Genomic DNA, 15,488 nt, shown 5'->3' with positions numbered 1-15,488 from the left:
CAAACAAAATATTTAAAAAGTTAATGGAACATGAAATATTATGAAAACAAAAAACAGTGGGCTGACTATTCTAGATTAAAAGAGTAACCATATACAATATGAATCGTGACTGGATCCTTGATTGGATCCCTCACCATTTTTACTGATGATATTTTTTGACAACTAGAAAAATTTAAATAAAGTTTCTGTATTAGATGATATAGAATTATTTCTAATTCAACAATTATATAAAATTGATATATGATATAAATATAATTATTGTTGAATTAATGTTGACATTTTTTTAATATGAACATTTTTATTTTTTATTTTTTATTTTATTTTTTATTTTTTTAGAAATGCAGTGTGAATTGGTGACAATTCCACCTTATAAGATTTTTATTTTTATTTTTTTAATTATTTATTTATTTATGATAGTCACAGAGAGAGAGAGAGAGAGAGAGAGGCAGAGACATAGGCAGAGGGAGAAGCAGGCTCCATGCACCGGGAGCCCGACATGGGATTCGATCCCGGGTCTCCAGGATCACGCCCTGGGCCAAAGGCAGGCGCTAAACTGCTGAGCCACCCAGGGATCCCTTAATATGAACATTTTTAGATGTGACAAATATCATTGTGATCCTTATTCCTTATTTAGAGATGGCTTGTTATGATGTCTGTAGCCATCAAATGATTCAGCAAAAATTGTGGCTGTCTACCTACCTACCTACTTAGTTACTTATCTACCTACCCACCTACCTATCTATACAGAGGGAGAACTAAAGTAAATGTGGCAGTATTATAACAGAATCCAGGTGAGGGATATTAGAGTGATCATTGTATATTCTTCCAACTTTTCTATATCAAAACAGAATGTTAAATGAGGCATTAATTGAAAATGGTGCAGAATGGTACATTTAGCATAAAGCTGAAGGAAGAATATGGAGTCTGGCATTAATGGTAGAGCTGAATGTTGTGTCTGCTGTTGAGTGATGAAAGCAGAATGTGGCTCAAATGATAGTAGTGAGTGTAGTAGAACGCAGTGCCTAGCATTAAAAGCAGAATGAGGCATCAAACATTCATAGTGAAGGCAGCAGAATGTTGTACCTCACATATGGGTGAATGGAGGAGTATGTGGTGTCTGGCATTAATAGTAAATGAAGCAGAACATTATGTCTAGTGTTAAAAGTGAATTAAGCAGAATATGAGGTCTGGTGTTAACAGTGAAAGGAACAGAATGTTGCATTTATTGTAAGGGTGACTGGAGGAGAATTAGTGGCTGGTGTCAGTAATGAATGAAGTGGAATGCTGTGTCTGGTGTTAGAAGAATGGAGCAGAATGTTGTGTCTAGCACAGAGTGAATGGAGCAGAATGTGTATCTGGCTTTAATAGTGAATGGAGTGAAGTGCTGTGTCTAGTGTTAATAGTGAATGGAGCAGAGTATGGTTCAAGAGTGAATAGTGAAAGTGGCAGAATGTCATGTTGAACATTAGAAACGTAAAAGAGGATTGAGGTATGTACAGAAAAAAATTCATGTGTGATTTTTCAGATGAGGCTGCTATCTTGCAAAGGACCTGCTTGCAAGATTGGCCCTTGGTTGACATCTGGGAACTTGGATTTGGGGAATGTTCCCACTTTCCCTAACAGATAAGGATGCCTCACTGTGCCTAGACTGCCTATATAAGCAATATGGTGTATGCAGAGCATCTGCTTTTCTTCTGGGAGTCTGGAGTTTTGGTATGTGCTCGGCAGAGGGTGCCTATGTGACCAGCACCCAATAAAAACCATCGATACCAAATCTTAAATGAATCTCAAAATAATATCTCTATCTCCCTGGGCAGAAACATCCCACACATGTGACTGCCTTTTGATTGTTAGGGTAAGAATGTGCTCTGTGTTGTCTCTCAATGGGAGGGAGAAAACAAGAAGCCTGCACACGGATTTCTCCAGACCCTGCCTGTGTCTTTTTCCTTTATCACCTAGCTGTGTATTCTTTTTAATTTAATTTTACTTTATTTTATTTTCAGAGATTTTAATTTTTTTCAAAGATTTTTAAATTTAATTTAATTTAGTTTTTAAAAAGATTTTATTTATTTATTCATGAGAGACACACACACAGAGAGGCAGAGACACAGGCAGAGGGAGAAGCAGGCTTCTTTCAGGAAGCCTGATGTGGGACTGGATCACGCCCTGAGCTAAAGGCAGATGCTCAACCACTGAGCCACCCAGGCACCCCTATTTATTCATTTCAGAGAGAGTGCATGCGTGAGTTGGGGGAGGGACGGGGGAGAGGGGAAGCAGACTCCTTGCTGAGCTCAGAGCCCCATGTGGGGCTCCATTCCACGACCCTCAGATCATGCCCCGAGCAGAAACCAAGAGTTGGACACTCAACCGACTGAGCCACCTGGGCGCCTGCCTAGCTGTGTATCCTTAATACGACACTGTAAGAAATCTTAGCTGTGAGTACAACATTTTGTAGAGTCCTGTGAGTTGTACTAACTCTCTGAACATGGGGGTGGTCTTGGAGACCCCCATCCCAAAGTATCTACTGTTAATGGTGAAAGGAGCAGGATGTTGTATGTAGCCACAAAAGTGAATGGAGGAAATGGTGGAGTTGAGTGTGAATAGTAAATGAAACAGGATGTGTGTGTAATGTTGGTAGAGCATGGAGCAAAATGTGGGGTTTGGCCACTGTATACGACGTAATGTTCAGTCTGGAGGAGAGGATTTGATGGATCAGCATGCTGGATCCTGCCAAGTATAGTAGATAAAGAAATAGTGACTAATGCCTTGTGCTCCCTTTCTCTCAGGCAGGGTAGGGAGATGAGTACAGGTGTTCTGTGCTCTCTGGCAGTAGGACTTACCTTGGGCAGGGATGCTCGGGAGCCAGAGCTCTGGGTGGTCATGGTGAGCACAGTGGTGATGCCCAGGCCCACACGGGCTGGTGCGGCATCCATGTTGATCCAGAAGGAAATCCATGAGAGAATGACAATGAGCAGGCTGGGAATGTACATCTGGATCAGGTAGTAGCCCATCTGTCGCTCCAGGTGGAACCGGGCCTCAATGCAGGTGAATTTACCTGCAAGAAATTATAGTGAGAAGGCAAAGTAGCCTGGTGAGTAGGAACCAGACGTTGAGGTCAGAACAACCTCAGTGGGGGTCCTGGTTCAGCCTCACACTAGCTGTGTCCTCAGGCACGTGATTGAATCTCTATGTCTCAGTTTCCTCATCTGTGGAAAATTGGGGATGATGATGATGATGATACCTACCTCATATGGTTACTGTGAGGATAAAATGAGATGATGCCTATAAAGAACTTAGCACTGCCCTCACACCATGTATGCTCAGTTGCCATCACCCTCATCAGCCATGTTTTGTTGCTAAGAGTGTGCCTAAGTGGACCATTCTTTATCCTTCTGCCAGTTATTTTCCCCAAACGTGGCTTGATCTTGTTACTTCCTCTTACGAAAACCTTTCTTTCCTTCCTTCTTTTCTCAAACCATAAAATCCCTATTATTTACAAGAAGAAGTTCAAACTTTTCAGTCTGCTGTTCGTAGTCATGCTGTGGCCTGGTTTTCCATCCCTTTTCCCTTCTTCCTTCACCCTAATCACGATGCCTTCCACTGTATCCTTTGCCTTGAACACGTCCTACACTTTGGCCTTTCTGGGCTTTGGCTCCTGCTAATCCCTCTGTCTGGGATAAACCGGGGACTCCTCCCCACAACCAGCCAGAGCAACCCTCCTGCTCCTCTGCGGTGCAGAATGTGAAGTCTACCCAGGCAGAATGACTCTTCCTTGCAAGTTCCTTCAGTTCAGTTCTGTTCATGCAGTTATCTGGCCTTTAGGGCATAATACAGTGAGGGCATAGTCACGTCGGTGTCTCTCTCTCTCTCTTCTGCACTGGACTGCGGGCAGCTGGTCTTCTCCCCATCTGTGCTTGCCTGAAACTGGGGCAGGGCTGTCCCATGGAGGGGGGCTGGTTCTCATCTCCAGCCCACTGCAGTGCAGTTACTAGGGAATTTCCTAGAGCTCCCTGGACTGTCTGCTGCATGTGGGCAGGGCCTCATCAGCCTCTGCCCTTGTATCCACAGGGCTTAGCACAGAACTCAGCCCTCGCTTAAGTGGAAATAGTGAAAAGCCAATGAGATAATGAATGAGAGAATGGTGTTTCAAGCTATGGTATGCGAGTCAGTGTGATTGTGTGATTCGTGGGAAGTCCCTGCTCTCATGGCTGCTAATGGGTGTATCATTACTTCTCGGTATCTCAGCATGCGCAGTGATCAGGAGAGTATCTCTGGAGGTTCTGAGACATCTTGGAGGTTATCCAGGAAGGGGCAGCTGTCCTCAAGAGACCAGAGACCAGGCTGCCTGCCCTTGGTCTGGGCCTTCTCCTTGTACCAGGGCGCAGCGTGATTTCTCTCAACTCCCCTGCTTCACCTCCTCCCCTCCCTGGCTTCTGTCAACAGCCATTTTTATGCAAAATGCCCACCCTTTGCAGCTGGGCTAGGAGAGCAGCCTCCTACCCAATACTCCAGCTGGCATCCTAACTGCCTATCTTTCTTCCACTGTGTCTCTGTGAGCTCCTTTCCAGCCCAGGGTAGGGCAGGAAAGGCCAGTCTTGGTCTGATCTTCCACCAGAAGCTGTGCTGTGCCTGGAAGACAGCTGAGCAAAACAGTCATGGTTTCTACACCCTCTTGCAGTTCACAGTCTAGGGGACCCTTTCCAATTGCACTGTTTACAACCCTAGTGGCACTTCTCAGCTCCCTCCTGCTGTCTGATGAGAGCATTCTGTGTTCCTGTGCCCTGTCAGAAATGCCAGTTTCTCTGTGACAGACACTGTCAGATGCCCTAATATCAGCTCCTCCCTTCTGCCTTAGGAATAGGATTCATTTGGAACTGGGCATGCTGCTACCTGGAATGAAGACAGTCTCTCCTAGCTTCCCATTCAGTGAGGTGTGGCCTAAGCTTTACTTACTTGCCCCAGGACATCCAGGAAGAAAGTGTCAGAGCCATTTTCTTGGTTTCAAAGACTATTCTCTTAACCACTAGGTAATAAACACATAACCATGTCCATCATAGGCACCTGAGAAGATCTGTTGAATCAAAGGTTGAATGAATATTTGGAATTACCTCTGACCCTGGTTTGGGGGTGGGACCTGAGGAGGATACCCTTGCACCTACCTGTGTTGTAATGCTTCGTGCAGTATCTCAAATCTTTCTCCTCTTTCAAGATAAACTGGGGTAGAGTTAGTCCATCTGCCACCTGCACAGCTCCCTGCTCCTGCCACTCGAAGATCAGGTCATTCATGGTATAGCCAACTGGGATGGGGGATCAGAAGAAAGAGCAGTCACCACCCAGAAGCACTTATTTGAAGCATGTCAGAGTTGGTTTGGGTTGGAGGCTGAGAGGCATCAGGCACTAGATGGCACTCATGAGACCATGTTGCCTTACCAACCTCCTCTTCCACCCTGCCCCTTCCAAGGAGGTTAAAACTGGTTTGATTGTTTATATCTAACCCCCTGCCCTTCTACCTCGCTTCTTATCTCTCCCACCACCTTACATTAGCTTGTCCTTTTGCTTCCATCCTTACCCCCACGATCATAGTTTACTACATCTGCTATTTGACCTTGCAAGTTCCCTCCTCTACTCACAGCAGCTTTTCCTCTGGGGAATGGCTCTATAGAACGCTGTTGTGGGACTATTAGCTGGGGGCCAAGGTGTTAGATAAGGTGTTAGATAATGACTCAACTAGACCAGTCAGATGGTCTGTCCCAGAACTTTGAATCTTGAGTCAAGTGACAAAAGATTCAGAGTTGTCTCTCTGAGGTGGGACTCCAAGGGACTGCTCCATTAGTTCCCACTGCCTACATCCTCTGCTGTGGTGCCTGTACTTTCAGCTTCTCTTCCAAGTCCATGAGGAACCCCTAAGTCCTTCCATCTAATTCCACCTTTTAAATTAGATTGGTTTCTGTTTGTAGTCAGTGAAGTCAGCTACCTCCTACATAAAACTCCCTTCAGTACCCCCTCCCTTTCCTAGTCAGAAGAAAGCACTCTCTCTGCCATGAGGCCACAACATTTGTACTTCCAACAACACACTTACCACTTGCTGCCCCATGTTAGAGTTATTTGTGCAGCTAGCTGTCTATCTCACCAGCCGCAGGGAGCACCCCTGTGAGTTCAAGGACCATGACTTATTCAAGCTCTTTCTCCTCTGTTCCTGGAGAGCATATTCACAAGGGACATGGAACAGTGCCTCTTGGGAGAATAGTGCTGACTCCAAACCTAAGCCTCAGCGAGACAGTATAAAGGGGGTTGTGTTTCTAATGCATTTTCTAAAACAAAGCCCCTCATTTGGTATTTTGGGCTAGTACAGTAATCTCTTGGGGTCTAGCAGTTAGAAGCAGCTGTATGGGAATTTCTGTAGGTCCCATGGGTAAAAGGGAGCCTGGTTCTTTCTAAAGCCCTCATGCAAGGGACTCACAGCTTTCCAGTTGCATGATACATGTCTGGACGTCCATGGGGAAATTCTTCAAGTCCATGGGGCAGGCCAGTGTTAGGGTGATTCTGGGAAGAGAAGGGAGTTGAATGATGTTAGAGCCACAGACCAGGGAAGTTGTGCCTCCATTTTAGTTATTACCAGAAAATAATCTTGGAGAGGTCAAGGAGGTCAGGGAACTAGTATTTATGGAAATAACATATGTATATTTCTACCTTCCAGATATGGAAATGGAGGTTCAGAGAGATACTTTATGTTGCCTAAAGTCACACACAGTCAGTGGAACTTCTGTTTTTTTGTGGAGTCTGTCTGGCTTCTAGATATCTGCCTTCAGCAAGTGGCCTGAAGGCCTGGAGGCCAGGGGTTGCCCTTGATCCCTACTCTTCTGCAGAGCCTGAATTTCAAGTTGAGCAGCCCTAGGGCTCAGGCATCCAGTACCTCTGCAGCAGGTGCTTCAAGTTGTTCTTTGCTGCCTCCCTGCATACACTGGAATCAGCAAAAGTTATTTTAAAGAGGCCCTTGCCTTCTGGGTATCCAAATAGAGCTGGCTCACATCTGTGGGCCCATGCCAGGGTCAGTTGGGAAGTGGTGGGTGCCCCTGGCTTCTGGGAGAGCTATTTTGGGTTGTTCAACCGTGCTGAGGCTGAGCCTTAGAACTAGAGGGAGTCCCCCTCACAGAAGCAAAGTCCACAGCTCAGGCTGGGATGCAAGGCCTCAGCTTGAAAGGCTGTGCCCACATCTGAGCACTTGCTGCAGAGAATAGAGAAGAAAGACTCTCAGAGCTTAGATCATCAGGCCAACTCCCTCATTTGACAGGTGAGAAAACTGAGGTACAGAGAAAGATTGGTTGGGACTCCTGCAAGGTCACACAGCAAGTGATGGCTCAAAGGCAGGATTCAAAACTACATCTCTTGGCCTTTGGATTCTGAGCTCATGTGTTTGCTTTCCAACACTATCCTGAAAGCACCTCATTGGTGGTGGTCTAGCGACACTTGGCTGCTGGCAGGTTAGCTGCAGCTTCCTTCCTCATGCGCACACCCATTGCTCTGGTTTGGGCCCCATTTAAGCACAAGGTAGAAGCAAGAGGGGGAAAAGAGAAGGAAGCGGGAGGGAGATGGTGAAGAGAAAGTGAACACAGTTGAATTTCTGAAGATAAAAGCTCCAAAGTGGGGCAGCTGTCACACTAGGTTAATTTCCCGAAGTTGAATGACCTTGGGAACATCACTTTCTGCTGATTTGTCCTTCTGTCATGCTGCATGGGGCTTAGCTCTGTGGAGATATGAAACTAGCCTGGCAGCAGCAAAATCCAAGCAGGGTAACCCCAGCCAGTCAGGGCACTGGCGGCCATCCTGAGCCCATCACTCTTCCATCTGGATGTACCCTGGCAGGATGGGCTCCAGGGTGAGGAAGGCTGCATTAGCCTCTGGCTCTTCCCACTCATCCCCTGCTTGGTGCTTCCTTTCCCTGCTAAGGTTCTTAAGTCCCCTCTCCCACCTGGACTATTCTCAGAAGACACCCCGGGCCCAGTCTCTGAAGGTTAGGACGGTTGCAGCCTCTCTGATGGGCCTAGACATTTAAAGCTCATCTCCTAATGGAAACAGGAAGATTTATTTCCCCAAAAGAACTGGAGGGTGAGAAGGAGTCATTTAGGGCCAGTGTACCTTGTAAGCTCTTTAAAATAAAAACATATTCATTCATTCATCAAATGAGTGCCTACTGGATGCCCTCGACTGTTCTGCCAAGCTCTGAGTGGGCATCAGGTGCACACAGATTAGAATCTGGGCTGTGCCACTAGGTTGCTGTAGGAACTTTGGCAAGTTACTTAAGCTTGTAGATCTTTACTTCTCTAATCTGCAAAAATGGGTGTAATAGAAACTACTTCATGGGATTGTTAGAAGGATTACAAATAACATATGTAAAATACTCAGCCTAGTCAGTAAATTCTCCGTGAATACACATGTGTGAGAATCTAACATGGATATTGGTCATTTTCTCCATGACTTGGGGGAGGAAATTGGGAATTACATGGGGAGATTTGGCAGGAGACTCTGAAAGTTTGCCCCTAACCAGTATCTGCAGGGTATTTCCCAGCTGGGAAGGGGGTCCAGCTTCCTAGACTCAGTGCAAGGCATGGAGGATAGAAAGGGTTTATAGAAGGGAGGGAGCAGCCCTGGCTTATACCTGTGAGTAGCACCATCCACTTGGAAGGCCCATTTTTGTTGAAGTTGCTATGACTTTTCAGGCTTTGTGCCTTTGCTCCTCCTGCCTTTTATTTTATTTTTTTTAATTGTGGTAAGAACATTTAACATGAGATCTAGCCTTTTAACAAAAGTTTTTGTGTATAATATAGTATTGTTCATTCTAGGCATAGTGTTGAACAGCGGCTCTCTAGAACATACCATTTTGAGTCACTGAACACCTCTGCTGCTGAGCAGTGTCTTTGAATGCTCTTTTCCCTTCTTGTTTTATCAAAATGCTGGGTAAGCTTAGGGGCCTAACCTTAACGCCTCTCTCTGAGGTGCTTCCTTGGTTCCCCTGGTTATAAGGAACCATTGACTCCTAGTACTTTGCATGGTCTGTTATTCTTGCTCCTGAGTGTAATTTACATAGCTGGCTCTGCATATTGTGCAGGGGTGTGGGATTGCCAGGGCCTGTTTACCCATGGTTGGCCCGCTTGTTAATGTCTCCTCCCAGGAGGCAATGGGACAAGGTGTGTTCTGAGGCTGACGGCAGGGGTGAACCTGTGAGGAATTCACCTGATGCTGTAGAGGACATTTCCGTTCCGGGAGATCCTCAGCAGTTTGTTGTCTGTGGTGATCTCGTGGAAGTGGGCCCCCTTCTCATTGGCGAAGAACAGGTCAGGTTTCCAGATGGAATCCAACATGGATGGGTCCAGGTCCAGAGAGTCATCTGGGTATTCATTGTAGGCCAGCCGGGGGTCATTCCACTGCTGCCGCAGGAAGATGTTAACCCTATAGTCCTATAGCCAGGAAATAAGGAGTTAGAGTCAGGGGGTTAGACCCTGGGATGTCAACTCCTGGAGGGCCCAGGTGCTTTCATTCAGTGCTCCACAAAATCCCTCCTGGAGAATTATGAGTGAGGTTGCAACTTATGAAGTTCATGCATCAGGAAAAAGTCAGGGGAGTCATCCCTGAAAATTCTCTAAATGCCCTATTAAATATATTAAGTTCTGAATTGAGATTATTTAAATGTTATTCTTGTGAAAAATCTTAAAAATAAAGTTCCAACTGATGTAATAAACATCTATTGTCATCCTGTTGACATTTTGTCATGTTTGTTTCATTTTTTTGAAAAGAGAAAGAGTACGTTACAGATAAAGTTGAAGTCAATCCCTCTTTTATTATCGAGGTCATCAGGGCAGTAATTCCCACGCACAGTGAAGTTTGAGGGTTGCTCTGCTAGATGGACTGAAGGAGCAAAGGGAGAGGCAAAAAGCTGACGCCCGGTCATTCAAACTGTTCTGTCTGAAGAGAACAATTAATTCCCAAGCAATGAAGGAAGGATGGGTGAATTCTGTGGTGCTCCTGCTGGCCATAGGGTTCACACCACTTTGTTTCAATACCAGCCTTCTGCAACCTTCTATCATAGGTGTTGATTTATGTGTTTGGGGAGGATTTTCTTTTTAATTTTTTTTTTCTGATGTAAGCTCTAAAACCCAATGTGGGGCTGAACTCATGACCTGGAGATCAAGAATCGCATGTTCTCCCAACTGAGCCAGCCAGGTGCCCCTGGGGAGGATTAATAGATGCTGTGGAGTAGTATCTTACTGGGTTCTAAACTCAGTGCTAAGCCTAATGCTTCTTTGATGGGACTGTTATGTAGTCTGCTGGAAAAAAAAAAAAGGTCATGATTAAACCAATTAGGGAAATGTTGGACTAAACCAAATGCAACTGATTTTTTATTGTAGGACTTCTCAGAGACCTGAAAAAGCTAATTATTTCTATGTATCTCCAAGAGGGGAACAGAATATACATTTCCTGGATTTATTTTGGGCATACAACTCTTGCATTTCGTGCACGATGCTTGCCTTTTGTGGAACGTATGTTAGTAATTGCCATCCTAGTCAAAACTCCCTCTCCTACCCTCCACCTTTGTTTCTTTTCTGAATGGAGAAACTGAAGTCCAGAGAGTTAAGACTGATCCAGTTTCACTCAGAAGAGGCAGGTCAGAGCTGATTCTGGAGCATGAGTCCTGACTCCCTAGCTGAGGATTTGTTCAGCTGGTCCTAGAGTTGCTGACAGAGTCCATTCAGCTCCCATGCACAGCCTGAGAAGCAGTTAGTGGTTTGGGGAGGTCTCCATGCCATGAAAGTGGGTCATGAAGTTAAATATTTTCATGAAGACATGTTTTCAATTTTGTTAGGGAGGCATTGTAAATCTGGGATCCATAGTATCACTATAGTGCAAGTAGAATTGGGTGTTTGTGTTTTCCTAGGAAGAAGTGCATGGCTGTCTATATTAGATTCTCAAAAGGGTCTATAGCTCCCCAAAAGATTAATAACCTCAGTTTAAGTCCAACTCTGAATGCTGTCCTTCCAGGAATCATCTCCACACAGGAGCACCTGCTGCCGTTTTCCCCGAAAGTGCTGGATAAATGAGATCATGCTACATTTTATTTTCCTAATCACTCTTGATCTGTCATCAGCAGGGATGGACTAGAACAAATGACCCTCCTCGCCACCCTCACCCTCACCCTTACCCCTGCCAGTTGCCCCCATGGTACATGCCTCATTCTACTTGCCTCCAGAAATATCAATAGCCTCATAAAATGTTCCAAAGTATTTTATAGGATTGTTCTATAATTTAATTGAAGACTCTCCCTCCAGCCCCATAGAAAATGACATTTGGTCTCATAATCTCATGTCTTATAAGTCCCGTGGTGGAGAGAGAACTCTAGGCCAGAGCTGGATGTTGATATTTTGTTTATCCTGCTCACAGTAACAGACAGCTCCCAATCTGGCCCCCTCTTATCAGGGAATTAGAAATAGCCTTTCTCTCTTGGATATTACATGAAGTGTGTGTGCGTGTGTGTTTGTTTGCATATGTTTGCGTGTGTGTGACGGGGCACTGGGCAAGTCACGTCAGAGGAACACAGGCTATGAGTGGTTGGGCAGGAAAAGCCTTCAGTCAGCAAACCCCAGCTGCACTTTTGATGTTCTTGCCAGTGACATGACAATCCTGTTGATGTGGCTGGAAGGAAGAAAAGAAAGTGGCATTTCTTAAAACAGTCTGTTAGGCATCAGGCGCTGTTCTAGATACTGTCACATATACTTATTCCTTGCAAAACCACCCCTGGTAAACTAGATATTCAAGTTCCCATAGTGAGCAGAAGGAGACTGAGGTTTGGAAAGGTTGTGAGACTTGTCCAAGGCCCAGAGCTAGTAAGTGGCCGAGTTGGGTTCTGAAGGCACGTCAGTCAGCCCAACCCGCTGTTCTGTCCCACTGGTGCACATGGCCTGTTCTGTGCCAGGGATGCTCCTCTTTCATCCTCACTGCCTCTGTGAATTTTGCCTGCTTAGCTGAGGCGCTGTCTCCTGCAGTAGCCTTGATGCCCCTAGGTGTCCACGGTCTTTTCCTTTTCTGATCTCCCAGCAAAATGGAATCACTGGAAACATGTCATTTAGCACTGCATGTGTCTTATCTTCTCGACTTGATTGGCAACAGTTTGAGAGGATGAACCTGACCTACCCAATACCTAGAAAGAGGAGGAGGCAAAGCCAGAAAAAGAGCAGGAGGAGCTTTCCTCATTTTAGAGTGGAGAGACTGAGGCCTGGAGAGGGAAAGCATTTTCTAAGGTCACACAGCAATTCAAGAAAGGACTAAAATTTGGAATCTGAATTTGCTTTTCTAAGCCTCAGTGTTCAAAGGAGTTAGCACAGATGGTCTTTAAGGACCTCCCAAATCAAATAGCTAATTGTTATTTAATTTTTTTCCAGCAACATTTAACTGAGCATCTATTGAGTGCTAGGCATGGTTCTAGGCCCTGGAGAATCTGCCATGAACAAGAAACACATATTCTTGCAGCCACGGAACCTGAGTGTAATATTTACACCACACAGAGCTCAGGGCTTCCCTAGGGATTAAGTACAGGGTGCCAGGGAGATGTAGAAGACAGGTTCTCCAGCTAGACAGGGGCCTGGTGGTCAGGGAAGGCTCCAGAAGAAGTGATATTTGGTGAGACCAAATATGGTTGAGCCCAAGAGGAAAAGCACTCTGGAGCAGTAGGAGCCCCTATATTGGAAGGCCTAGAGGCAGAGGAAGGGCAGGGAAAGAAAAATATATACATGAGTGAGGGGAGGATGCTTGCAGGGCCTCGCCAACTGTCCTGAGGAATTTGGACTTCATCCTGAGAGTTGTGTGGAGCCTTTGAGGAATTTTAACTAGGGGAGGGCTTTGTTACATTTGCATTTTGTGACTGATATTTTTAAAATATTGATTTTTTTTCTAATTACAAAAGTAAATGCGTGTACATTTACATGTACATGTACAAAAGATAAAGGTACATCCCTTAAAAGAAGAAAAACGAAATAAACGTGATAGGGTCTCATTATGAAATGACTAATGAAAAGTGAGAGCAGGAGACCTGGAGAATGTATCTGGTGTCCTCAGGCAGCTTAACTCCTTCTCCCGGCAGCCCCTGCTCCTCCCCTTAGCAGCTGCTGCCCAAACAAGCTGTTACATCGATTTTCTCGTCCCTAGTTGGGAAACAGCAGTGGGATATGCAGTTCGGAGGCGATCAATGTAATTGGCATAATAGGCTGAAAGCTAAATGCAGTTTTGCTTACTTAGCCCTGCAATCACACTGGTCAGTGTTCGACATGCTGGGGGTCTCTGTTCAAGTTCAGGGGTCAGAGGAGCAACATTTGTGTTCTCCGCCCTAGAACCTCAGGTTCCCCCTCCAGTAGTTGGCTTCCAGGTCTCAAGCTCTCAACAGTGGCCCATCTAAATCTGAGGTGGGAGGGATTTCCAGAGCTCTAGCTCAATAGTCTTTAGCATCAACTCACCTATCCTCTCTGTGAGAGTCCCTGATGGTCTCTTTTCTGGTAACAGGGCAACTACCTTGCTTATAAGACCAAGGTAGAGCATTAGTCCCTTCATTCACTCATTTTGTCATTCAATAAATATTTATTGGTGGCTTCCTGTGTGCCACCTGCCGTGGGATCTGCCCCCCCCCCCACTGCCACCCCTATTGCGTCTAATTTCAGATTCTAATCTTTCCCAGTAAATTCCTCTAAACTCAGTACTCTGGCAAAATAGGAAGCATGAGTGGTTTAGCAGGAAAGAGCCTGCATAAGTGTGGTGGTGAGAAGGGGATGTGGTGGGCAAGATGTTGCCCATTACAATCAGAGCCAAGAGACATCACCCAAGCCCTGGACAAAGAACTAGATTCTTATACCTTCCTAGGTCTCAGCATTCTGGCTGTCAAAGGGGTGTCTCTTTGCTCAATCCATTTCTATTCTATAAACATTTATTAGGCCTAGAATGGTGAGGATGGAGGGAAAAGGTCTTGGTTCTACCCTCAGACAGTTCAAATTATCTGGCAGGTGAGGTTAAGAGATGGACACAAATATCTACCACATAAAACTGACAGTGATAGAGGTCAAAGAGGTTCTAAAAAATTGCTATTAGATTTTGCTTTCAAAGCCATTGAGATAGCTTCTAGCTAGGTTGGATTATTCTGGAAAAGCTATCAGAGAGAAGGTGACATTGGAAATAGCCCCTTTCAGTTTGCTCCATCCTACTGAAGTTAACATCTCTGCTCTGAGATGGGAACTATATCTCATTTCAGCTGGAAAGGAGACCAGTGATGTGTGAGGGGGACATCCAGGTTTGAAGAGTCAGGCTTAGAGCAGGAGGGACTTGAAGACTGTGGTGTGGCCTCAGAGTATTTAGATTAGGATGGATATAGTCAGGTCAAAGGAATCTTGTGTAGAAGGTACAGCACAAGCAAAGGTGTGGAGGTAGGGGCATTCAGGCCGTTCAACTTAGCTCAACCACTAGCCATATAAGTAATAAAAGGTCCCCCTTATTGAGGATGTACTATGTGCCAGGCATTGTGCTAAACATGCCATCATTTCATCTTATTTTAAAAAAGATTTTATTTATTTATTCATGAGAGAGAGAGAGAGAGAGAGAGAGGCAGAGGGAGAGGCAGGCTCCATGCAGGGAGCCCGATGTGGGACTCCATCCCAGACCCCCCAATCACGCCCTGAGCCAAAGACAGACCTTCAACTGCTGAGCCACCCAGGCATCCCTCATTTTATCTTTAAAACAATCCTATTACATAGGTATTTTCAACCTAAGCTATGGACGAAGACTCAGAGAGGATAAATAAATTGTTTAGACTTACACAGTAGTCAGTAAAGTCAGAATTTGAATCTGGATTGTCTGATTATACAAATTCATGCTCTCAGCTACTCTGCTGTGCTAAGGCTGTAAAATGGATTGATTTGAGACTCTGGATATCATTCACTGCCAAACCAAGGGGTTTGGATTTTATTGTGTAGTCAACTGGGCACCTCTGGGGTCTTAAGCAGTGGAGCAGTATCTCCATTTGACTTCAGGAAGGCCAGTGTGCCAGCAATGGCCATGAAGTCTTAGAAATGAGAGAAAACAGGTATAGGGAGATCCATTTTGAGGCTCTTGTGGCAGTCTAATTAGGGCCAGCTAAACTAAGACAGCAGGAATGGAGAGTGGCGTAAGTGAGAGAATCATACTTCTGTTACCACCATCATCAAATATTACAGTTAGAAAGAACCTTTGGAGAATTCTGTTTCAACTTCTTCATTTTACACATGGCCCAGAGAGGGAAAGGGACCTTCCTTGGGCCACACAGCAAGTCAGTGACTTAGGTGGGACTTGCATACAGACATTCTAACCCTACCCCACTTTTTTTTTTTTTTTTTACGATTTTATTTATTTATTCATGAGAGACACACAGAGAGAGGCAGAGACATAGGCAGAGGGAAGCAGGCTCCCTATGGGGAGCCTGA

General features: G+C 45.2%; 1 protein-coding gene across 2 annotated transcripts in view; it reads right to left on the bottom strand.

The window, feature by feature from the left end:
• The window catches only part of GLRA1 (glycine receptor alpha 1), an 88,768-nt gene that overhangs the window by 19,152 nt on the left and 54,128 nt on the right, over window positions 1–15,488 (bottom strand). For both annotated transcript variants that reach the window (XM_072756790.1, XM_026010585.2), the window contains exons 4-7: window positions 9,232–9,455; window positions 6,461–6,543; window positions 5,160–5,297; window positions 2,841–3,055 (exon numbers count right to left, since the gene is read on the bottom strand). In XM_072756790.1, the coding sequence (XP_072612891.1) occupies window positions 2,841–3,055; window positions 5,160–5,297; window positions 6,461–6,543; window positions 9,232–9,455 (660 nt within the window). The remainder of the gene's footprint in view (window positions 1–2,840; window positions 3,056–5,159; window positions 5,298–6,460; window positions 6,544–9,231; window positions 9,456–15,488) is intronic.

The sequence above is a fragment of the Vulpes vulpes genome, chromosome 4 (genome assembly GCF_048418805.1).
Source record: "Vulpes vulpes isolate BD-2025 chromosome 4, VulVul3, whole genome shotgun sequence".
Lineage (NCBI taxonomy): Eukaryota > Metazoa > Chordata > Mammalia > Carnivora > Canidae > Vulpes > Vulpes vulpes.
This window is presented reverse-complemented; position numbering and strand designations above follow the sequence as displayed.